The sequence below is a fragment of the Bufo gargarizans genome, chromosome 11, assembly GCF_014858855.1.
Source record: "Bufo gargarizans isolate SCDJY-AF-19 chromosome 11, ASM1485885v1, whole genome shotgun sequence".
NCBI classification, from domain to species: Eukaryota; Metazoa; Chordata; class Amphibia; order Anura; family Bufonidae; genus Bufo; species Bufo gargarizans.
The window spans coordinates 51,691,749-51,702,217 of record NC_058090.1 but is presented as its reverse complement, the minus strand read 5'-3'; the positions used below and the strand labels follow the sequence as shown (position 1 = coordinate 51,702,217).

General features: G+C 41.8%; 1 protein-coding gene across 1 annotated transcript; it reads right to left on the bottom strand.

Moving 5' to 3' along the window:
• Window positions 1–3,484: 3,484 nt before the first annotated feature.
• Window positions 3,485–6,995, bottom strand: NFKBIA (NFKB inhibitor alpha). Its single transcript, XM_044271835.1, has 6 exons — window positions 6,522–6,995; window positions 5,430–5,538; window positions 5,069–5,276; window positions 4,873–4,961; window positions 4,496–4,750; window positions 3,485–4,083 (listed from the first exon to the last, which is right to left on the bottom strand). The coding sequence occupies exons 1-6, from the start codon at window positions 6,764–6,766 to the stop codon at window positions 4,036–4,038; spliced, it is 954 nt and encodes a 317-aa protein (XP_044127770.1). The 5' UTR covers window positions 6,767–6,995; the 3' UTR covers window positions 3,485–4,035.
• Window positions 6,996–10,469: the final 3,474 nt, after the last annotated feature.

Sequence of the window (10,469 nt, the reverse complement as noted above, 5' to 3'; positions counted from 1 at the left end):
TTCATTCCAGCACACAGGCTGCCAGAAGAGCCATGTAATCCATGACCAGGCCTGCGTCTCCTCATAAATTACATGGCTCCTCAGGATTGTAGGCCCCATTTAGACTACTTTCACACTGGCGTTTTGGCTTTCCGTTTCTGAGATCCGAAAACGGATCAGTTTTGCCCTAATGCATTCTGAATGGAAAAGGATTCCCTCAGAATACATCAGTTTGCCTCCGATCAGTCTCCATTATGCTCTGTGGGCGGACACCAAAACGCAGTTTGCAGCGTTTTGGTGTCCGCTTGACGAAACTGAGCCAAATGGATCCATCCTGGCACACAATGTAAGTCAATGGGGACGGATCCGTTTTCTCTGGCACAATAGAAAACGGATCCGTCCCCCATTGACTTTCAATGGAGTTCATGTCAGATCCGTCTTGGCTATGTTACAGATAATACAAATGGAACCGTTCTGAACAGATGCAGACTGTTGTATTATTGTAACGGATCAGTTTTTGCAGATTCATGACAGATCCGCCCAAGACGCGAGTGTGAAAGTAGCCTTAGACTGACATAGCAAACACTGGTCTTTATGAATCAGGGTAATATTTCTGAATGTCTGCCATGTAATACTACATTGCATCTGCTAAACGGGAAATTTATGGCTGACCACGACTTCCCCTTGCAAATAAAAATTGGGAAGAGCTGGACCCGCAGCAAACCCTTATGAGGTTCATACGGGGTATATTTGTTTTATTCGGCTTCCTTAGTTTAAGGGCTCATGCACACAACCGTTGTTTTGCGGTCCGTTTTTCACGTATCTGTTCCGTATCTTAGGTTTTTTCCCTCTGATTTAAGTCCTTTTCCGTTCCGTTATTCCACAAAACATATCCGTATGGTTTCCGTATGTGATCCTTTTTTTATTTGCGGATCAGAAACCGTAACTTATTAATCACCAAAAACATGAGCAATATGGGATGGCCATAGCATTTCTACAGTATAAATCCACGAAATACGGATGTGTTCTGTGTGCGTTCCGTATTTTTTGCAGACCCATTGACTTGAATGGGGTCTCGGACCGTGATTTGCGGACAATAATAGGACATGCGCTACTTTTTTGCGTAACGGAAAAACGGAATGCACAGTACAGAGTATGCAGAGTACCTTCCGTTGTTTTTGCAGACCCGTTGAAGTGAATGGTTCTGCATACGGTCCGCAAAGAAAAATGAAACCTAAGTTTTGAGCCCTAAGTTTTATAAAACTTCAGTGGCCAGATGTTTGTGAACGAAGGTATGCAGGGGTGGACTGGGAATATAACGTGGCCCTGGAATAAAAACATAAGTGATGTAGGTGGTCCATTTTGACAGAAGATGGGCAACGCAAATAGGTAGGGTCAGCAATACCATATGGCATAGAGTAAAATACCGTCCCAGCAGAACCAAATACCACAGTGTAGCACAATGTACTGCTCCAAAAGCTGTCCCTCTGTGGTGTCCAGCAATAGCCGCCATTTTTTGTCCTCCTCCAGTTTTCCAGATTATGATTTAGAGCACAGGGCCTAGGAGGTTACATGCGGGGCCACAGAATTCAGGAGGGAATGTGTGGTCTCTAGCTGGATACATGAATAACTGATTCTTACAGCGTCAGTTATGGGCAGAGAGGAGGGCTTGGGCAGCCAACCTGGGCATCCGCCCAGTGGGAGATTTCCATGTAGGGTCCATGGCCAGTCCACCCCTGAAAGTAGGAGTTCCCATTCACACAAGTTTCATTTAATTTTAGTTTTGAGATTTTATTTCTCTGGAATATAGTGACCTAAAAACTGGCATTTCTGTGGCCTCACAACTCTTTGACCTCAGTGAGGAAAAAATGATGTGTTATGATTCATTTTTTTAATGCGGAACCGTTTTGTGTTCTTGTTACCAGCTAAATGACTTCACAAATTCACAACCTTGTGATGAACCTGGAAAATGCAGCGTATGTGCTTTGTGTCACTGGAGAGAAAACACTGATGTACAGTATGTAGAGGGCAAGAAGTTATCTGTTTAAAAATCTGCATCAAAATCCATGAGTTAGGGCTCATGCACACAAACATATGTTTTTTCCGTGTCCGTTCCATATATTTTTATTTTTTTGGCAGACCATATGCCGAAAGCATTCTGTTTCCGTTAGTCTGTTCTTCAAAGAAACAGAACATGTCCTATTATTGTCTGCATTATGGACAAGGATAGGACTGTTCCGTTCCACAAAATATGGAATGCACACGGACGTCATCTGTATTTTTCGCGGTTCCATTTTTTGCGGACCACAAAATACATACGGTTGTGTGCATGGGGCCTTACACGCAGATTTGTTGTGTATTTTACCATTGCGTTGCAAATGGTGAAAATGGCAGAGGCTTTATGGATGCTCAGAATAAAATGATTTGTTTAGATCTCATCCACTTTGCTGCCATTATAAAATGCTGTGGATTTCCAACTAGCAACTCCAGGGTGGAAAATCTGTACCGTTCCACCGCATACACCCCATGTGGGGAGGTTCCAATTGTAAAAGTCCACAAAGAATCAGTCTTATGTTTTCCCTTTGCGTGTACTTGAATGAGAACTTCAATGCTCTAGCTCAGGTACTTAGTACAGATACAGTATATATACGCCTAAGGGCTTATGCACACAACTGTATTTTGCATCTGTGTCCAATCCACATTTTTTGCTCACAGACCCATTCATTTCTAAAGGTGTGCAAAAAAATAATGCAATGTGCATCCGCGTGTCCTTTCCACAAATTATAGAACATGTCCTATTATCAGTCTTGCAGATGAGAATAGCTGTTTCTTGTGATGGAAGGGAGAAAAATGTGGAGTGCACACAGAAGATATAAGATATCTGTATTTTGCGGACTGGGCATGAGGCCTTATGCTTTGGGAATGTTCTCATATAGTAACCTACACATTTTGTCACTCTTGCCTTACAGAGTCCTCACATTCCTGTAGAAAACGTCCCGAAATTGGAGATGTGTGAATGGCCTTGAACAGGTAATATACATTATGCAAGCAAATCAAAAAAGTAGATAAACTGTGGCAATCACTAATATAAAATCGCTCTTTTATTTCTTCGTGTATATCAGAGCTTCCTCTTGGGCCAGGAGGAAACGGTGATACGTGCGAAACGGCTGTTGCCTGACTACATGCTCTGTGTCTTATTTACCATGTAACTGCTTTCAAAAGTAAGAAATAAATGGGAGATTTTATATTGGTAAGTGCCACAGTTTATCTCCTTTTTTTTTTTATGAATTTTTTTTTATATATATATATATTTTTTTTTTCCCCGTTGAGCACCGCCATGGAATTAGGGTGAGACTCGAAAGAAGTGTCGATGTTCCAAGCAATAATGGCCAGCAGTGCCGACCGTCTACATGTTCTTATTCTTTTTTGAAACATTGTGCAAGCATTTCTGCTTGATGCCCTTTAAGATAAGTAGGTTTATGTTTTATTGAGCGCACAAGTACAATTTTTTGTATTAAATTCTTTTTAATAAATAAATCACTTTCATATAAAAAAATAAATCATGTACATCTTTTACAGTTTATACATGTTGTAGTTTATTTTCCTGACCACTTTGACACGTAAGAGGTCTAACATTTATCTGTATGTCTTCTTAGCAATATGGCCTCGCCAGGAGCTTTATTAGCTGGAGATGCCGACATGTTATAATGTTAATATATATTCTGTTCTTCACCAACGATGTTTGCCATTTCCAGGAATTAGTCATTCTGGTGAAAGGCCTTTGTATTTCTCCTATTCATCAACTTCTTTTCCTGTCAGCTTCTTTTGAGACTGTGCGTTGGTTCTGGGCTCTTCTAGACTTCTTGACTGGCACAGAACATCCAATGCTTCGGATCAGCACAAGCACCTCAGGCTCACAACCTCTCTGGTGGAGGCACGTCCACAGTTTGAGCTTCGGTAAGCGTAATCACTGGTCCAAGTGCTGTCAGATCTTGCACTGATTGGGCAGGATTCTGTCCATCTACATTATGTTTTGTCCATTAATGCTGCACTGGCCTAACTCATCCTTGGGCCCACAGATATGCAAACATCATCATACATGTACTGTAAAAAGAGGAGAAATAAAATAGTTAAATATAAATAAGTATAATATACAGTATATGACATGCATACAGAAAAATGCCATTTGGGCCCTCATACTTGGCTCGTGTCTTCAAACCCTGATCTAACACTTGCTCCAGTAACTTCTACTTTCTAATTCATTGAAGAAGTGAAGGTCCTCATAACACTCAGTTGGTTCTCCTCCACTCTTACATGCCATGGGAGTCTTGCAGAGGTTCATACAGCCCATGGAAGAAGAGGGTGGCACCAACTTGAGCTAGGGTTCTCCCCTTTCTATAGTCATACCAGCCACAGTTCTGCCTCTATAGAATGTCTGGACTTTTATGAACTTCATATCTAATGTATCCTCCTCAGTCCAATGATACTAAGGAATTATACAAGTAATAATAATTACCTCATCATCTGAATGTTCTGACTCTGAACTGTCTTCGTCTTCACTTTCTGGCAGGTACTGCAGGCTCTTTTCTGTCACAGTTAGCAGGTACTGTTGAATTTTGAGGTCACTTCTCCCCCAGGTGAGCTGGCATGGTGAGTAGCCTTGGTAGGTGACTCTATTCACATCTGCTCCATACTTCAGCAGCAAAAACATGAGGTCGGCATTCTGTTTGTCCACAGCCATGTGCAGAGCTGTGCGGCCATTGCATGGTTCCTAAAAATAAAAAAGGTTGACGTTACTAAACCATTCACAATCCCAAAGTTAATTTTAACAGGCATTTACCATTAGGCCAGTGCTGTGGAAAGGCTTTTTTTTTTTGCAAAAGAGAAACTCACCTGTGCATTAATATCTGCCCCCAGCTTAATCAAGTCCTCCACAATAGCAAGGAAGCCATTACTTGATGCCAAGTGTAGGCATGTGTGACCTATGGAAATTACGACACCATGAGCATAACCGCATTTCTTATTTTTTTTTTCTTTTTTTCATTTACTTCGGTCTTTTAATATGAAGACACATTTAATTGATACTTACCATTATAGTTTGTGTACTGTAGGAGGGATGGCAGGTGGGATTTGCAGTTCTGGACAATAGTTCCAACCCCACGTAGAGACCCCTTTTCACAGGCAATGTGTAGAGCTGTATTTCCCCGATAGTCTCTAACTTCAGGATCACAGCCAGCTTCAAGGAGCTTTGCAGCAATTTCAGGCTGATCGGTTATTATAGCCAGATGAAGTGGTGTCTAGAAATAAAAGGGATAGAAATATTAAAAATGAGTTATTATCCACAAATTTTTATTTCACTTTTCTAAATTCTGTTAATTTATTTTTTAAATGTTGCTAAATAAAAAATCCCCCAAGATGTCCCAATTGAGAAATAAACCCTTGGCTCTTACCTGATAAAAGTTATTTTGCTGGTTCAGGTAAAAAGAATCTCTGTAAGATCTCTTGATGGCCTCTGCTGCCACTTGTTTTTCCTCATGAATAATTGCCAAATGAAGAAGTCTGTAAAATAAATTAAAAAAAGGTAAATATCGATAGAAAAAATAACTAACTAAATAGCTATAAACTAAAAATAAAGTTAAAAAAATAAAAATCTGTATTAAATATATCTAACCGGAAATAATGTGTCACAATTTCATCACCTGCATTTAGCCGATAGTAATATATGTAGTCATTACATTGTGTCAAGTCTGAGTTATTTCCCCTCCCCCTGCAAGAAGTCCAGGATTGTGTAAGTTGGGTTTTTTTCTGTGTTGTCTCTCTAGCTAGGTCTGTTGTTTTCCGCTTTCTCATGTATGCAGTTGTGTTCCTGGCCACAAGCCAGGGACTTTCCGAATAGCTGCAGAGCTCCACCTCTCCCAGCCAGCAAGTCACATCGCAGAACGGTGTGGCCTGGCCTACCCTCCCCCATGTCCTTCCTCCCCTCCTCCACCCCTCTCGGGGCTTACAAAGGGAGGAAGGGAAAACCCAGAAAAGATATATCAACGCCACAAACCCCCCCCCCCCCACTAACTATAAGATATATCAACGCCACAAACCCCCCCCCCCACTAACTATATAGTTACAAAATAACATTTTCCTTTCCTTTTTGACACAAAAAAAGAAAGAAATTGCATTTCAACCGACTCTACAAATTGCACTCTTATCTTTATAACGCAATGCAGAGAAAAAAAAAGAATAAAACCCTGCCTACTACTTAATTCTGCAGAAAGTCGTGTGGTGCATTGCGTTATTCTACTATATTTCCTGTAATTTTGTCTAATTTTGCAGCCCCTGTTCTTGTGGGCGGACAGCAATTGCATAACAGGCTGTTAACAAATATATGTCCGTTTCTGCATTCGTGTTTGTTTTTCATGGTTATTTAAAAAAACAATGCTCCTTTTTTCTGCTATGGTCATGAAAGGTGTTATATAGACGATGCACTCATTAACGATATATAAACTATGCACATTTAACATAAAATAGTTCAATTCAGGATCACTTACGTATCTCCATCCTCGTTTGCCTGCGTTTTCCATGCCTCGGGTTCATAGTCCTGGATGTTTTGTTGTGGAGGGATTGATAGATTTTCCATCTCTTTCACTATATTATTATAGTCTTCTTCTCTCAAAGAGTCTAGTCCGCTGTCATTTCTATCTTCAGTGGCCTGCAACAGCTTGTCTTTCCCAGGCATCCTGAGATCTCCGTCCATCGCCATATTCCCAGAATAATCCATATATCTCATAGTCATCTTGACTAGTAAAATCCTTTTTTTTTTTTTTTAAAGTTGGAGCAAAAAGTTCCCTTCTTGGAACGTTCCTTTTAAAATAGAGGTTCCGAAGAAGAAGCAGTGAGAAGATGGTGGTCTTCGTCTACTTTTGTAGGAGAGAAATAATCCGTGTGATCTTCAGATAGAACCCAAGTGTGATGGGATGAGCAGTGGAGAGATCTGAGCTCTAGCTGTGTGTGCAGGGCTTTTCAATAGTGATTACACATATATGGGGATTTTTGGTAGGCGGGGCTGTTTCTATGGACTCTGTGCTCAGGGCTGGGAAATTCCAAGTAGTCACCCTACAAGTGCAGCACACTGTGAACCAGACTTATCCTGTTCAGAAAAAAAAAATTAAAACCAGAAAACTTCCAGATCTCTTACACAGAGAAGAGAAATTCCCTTTTGTGTGGAATGTTCCTTATTTCACAAACACAAAGCAATGCGTTCTTATGAAGGTGATTTTAACACCCAGTACAATTCCTTAGAATCTACTGCAGATCTGTGATCTTTTCAGGGACTGTACCAAATACCTTTGTTCACAAGGAGTGTATTTTTTGCAATTTGGATAATTTGATTTATACAGAGCTTGTATTGCATGTCGACAGCCAGAATAAGTACTGCCACCATTAGGTTGCATTCATGCCATTTTAAGTAGTTTTCTGCACTCTATGCAAAAATGTAAAAAATAAATAAATGCATCCAAATTGTACAATGTCAAAACGCCTGATTCAGAATAGGCCTATTGTACTCTGGGTGGACTTTACCACATCATAAAATGCTTGGGGCCCCAGAGATCAGGGGGTCCCCTGGCAGCCACAAGTGCTTGGCAAAAAAAAAAAGATTAAAGAGCAGACATACCTCCTGTGCAGCTGCTGCCTGCACAGGGCCCTGGGGGGAATGGGACCCCTTGCCAGCTGGAAAAAGTGCACAGGCTGCACGCTGCTAAGCTGAGAGTAGGACATGGTGGAGCAAAGCAGTGTGTTTGGGGGTCCCCAGACATAAATTTGCTTGGGGCCCTAGAAATTCCAAATCCACCCCTGTTAGTACGTGTGTTTAACAGTTTGCATTTTGCATGTACCCTACAGATTTAGGTATCTATGGCACAGCAAATTTGATTCAGAAGAACCACAGGGATCTGGATGTGACTTCCAAAATATGGACATTTAGGACAGGCACAAAGTGTCTTGGGATGAATTTACAACAGTCCTACTAAATAAAATTTAGATCACTATATAGGGTTTTTAAATCTGCGCTATACTTCATCTATCTCTTAACTTCCCCGTGGGCAAATCCATAGCAAAATGCACAGGTAAAGTGTGGATTTTGGTGCCACTTTTCCGGCTAGTTCCATAGCAGACTTTTTCCACCGTACATGAGCAGAGCAGCTTTACGACTCCACAAGTACTGCAGCAAAAACTCCAAAGCATCCCAGCTTCTTGTGCGGTGCTGAGTATAAAGACAACACAGTATTTCAGTTTTTCATAGGAAATACAAAATAATATTTTCTTTCAGTTCATCCTTCCATAAAAAGGCATTGCTGATTTGGTGTCTGATGATTTGCAGTACCAGGTGTCTAGTCATTCATGGGAATGTGAGCATAACTGATCCACTGTAAAAAATCCTGGAGATAACCCAGACTTTTGGCAGATTTGTGATAGCTGGAGATCCCCTGCTGTAAGATCCCCAACTAAAACTCCCTGCCGGTCGTATATAGAATTGCTGAAGTTAAAAATACCCATTTTACCACACAAAGCACAGGATTCTGCTCACTTCCTATGTCATGTAGTGTTGTTGCTAATGAGCAACCTGTTATATCGGATACCATTAACCACACGGTTGTCTACTTGCTCTTCCTGTGGACTGTCAGGACGTGCTAGGAGGTAGTTCTGCAACAGGTGGAGGGCTGGTGGTTGAGGAACACCACTTGAGACACAGACGTGATCACCATAGCTCAAAGCAGGTGCTAAGAGCATTGTGGGGAGTATATAAACTGCTAATTTAAAGGGCATCTGTCAGCAGTTTTGTACCTGTGCGCTTGCCCGCAGAAGACATCTGTGTTTTCATATATGCAAACGAGCCTCTAGGAGCAATGGGGACGTAGCCATTACACCTAGAGACTCTGCTCTCTCTGCGACTGCTGCACTTTGATTGACAGGGCCAGGCAGTGTAAAGGTCATCACACTTGGCCCTGTCAATCAAAGTGCAGAGGGTGCGGCAGTTGCAGAGAGAGCTGAGCCTCTAGCAGTAATGGCAATGCCCCCTTTGCTCCTAGAGGCTTATTTGCTGCATTTGCAGAAGTGTGGGCAAATATGAACATGGGACCAACGCAGATGCCTTCAGCTGCCAAGCAGACAATTTGGCAGATCAGCCAGTTTCATAGCTACAGATGCCCTTATAAAATAACTAAATAAATTCTATTAAAACCTAAATATATTAAAGGAGTTGTCTCACACGGGCTCCTGACAATCCCTTGTTTCTATATTTTTAGTTTGCCAACATGATTTGATTTACGTATTCACTACGGTAGTTAATTTCTGAGAGGTAAAGTGTTTTGAACTACATTGAAAGGCCATGGTAAAAGGCGTTGGCCACTTTGTAATAATTATAGGTTACTTACTAGTTTCATGTCCCCTCCCCTGTTATCTTCTGTAAATTGCTTCCATAGTGTTTCTGCCCACTTGTCAGAAGGGGCTGCTGCTCCTGTATACAGCGTGCACTGTTTAGGCAGCGCTGGCCCCTCTAAGTGATGTCAGACAAAATGGTTCCAGTCTCAAACCCCATCCTGATGGTTGTGCATGCTTCTCTTCTATTTTCTCCTGCGCAGACTCCCCATCCTGTAATCTGCTTCTGTGCAGTAAAAATGATTCATGTCTCTGGCTCCCGTCCCTACTGTTCATCTTCTCAGTCCTCCGTCCCTACTGTTCATCTTCTCAGTCCTCCGGCCACTAGGCCTGAAACCTATCTGGCAGTGGAACGGAGCAGGTGGTCGTAATGACATCATCGTGACTGCTGGGTCAACAGGTCGTAGTGATGTAATCTTGACCGCCTGCTCTAGGAAGCGGCAATTCAGGCCACAGACTGGAAAAGGCCTGTGGCCTGCATCGCAGACAGCAGTGGAGAGCTGGACACGGGTGAGTATTTTTATTTTTTTTTTAAATATATATAAATGTATAACACGACTGGGGCAATACTGTGTGGGGGGCATTATATATACTGGGGCAGAGCCAGGGGAGGTTTGGCCATAGACCTTACAGGGAAGTTCCTGGTGGGCCGATTCCCAGGGGGCTGCCTGGGCCCTACTCATTGCCAGCCAGTGGAAGTTTTTGGGGATGTATTTGGCTCTGTTTGGGTGGTATAAAAGTGCCACAATATGGTATTTCTGGCCCTGCCTTTCATCAACTGCAAAACAGGGCCACTTTTAGTATTTTTCCAAGGGCCACTTTAAGTTCCCAGTCCGCCCCTGGTCACAGCAATATACAGTACAGACCAAAAGTTTGGACACACCTTCTCATTCAAAGAGTTTTCTTTATTTTCTTGACTATGAAAATTGTAGATTCACACTGAAGGCATCAACACTATGAATTAACACGTGTGGAATTATATACATAACAAAAAAGTGTGAAACAACTGAAAATATGTCATATTCTAGGTTCTTCAAAGTAGCCACCTTTTGCTCTGATTA

Excerpts from the sequence above, each read along its gene's own strand:
- NFKBIA (XM_044271835.1), bottom strand. The coding sequence starts at position 6,766 with ATGACTATGAGATATATGGATTATTCTGGGAATATGGCGATGGACGGA. Across the intron at positions 5,277-5,429 it reads AGCAAAATAACTTTTATCAG|ACACCACTTCATCTGGCTAT; the intron begins GTAAGAGCCAAG and ends TTTTATTTCTAG. Across the intron at positions 4,084-4,495 it reads CAGAACATTCAGATGATGAG|TACATGTATGATGATGTTTG; the intron begins GTAATTATTATT and ends CTCTTTTTACAG.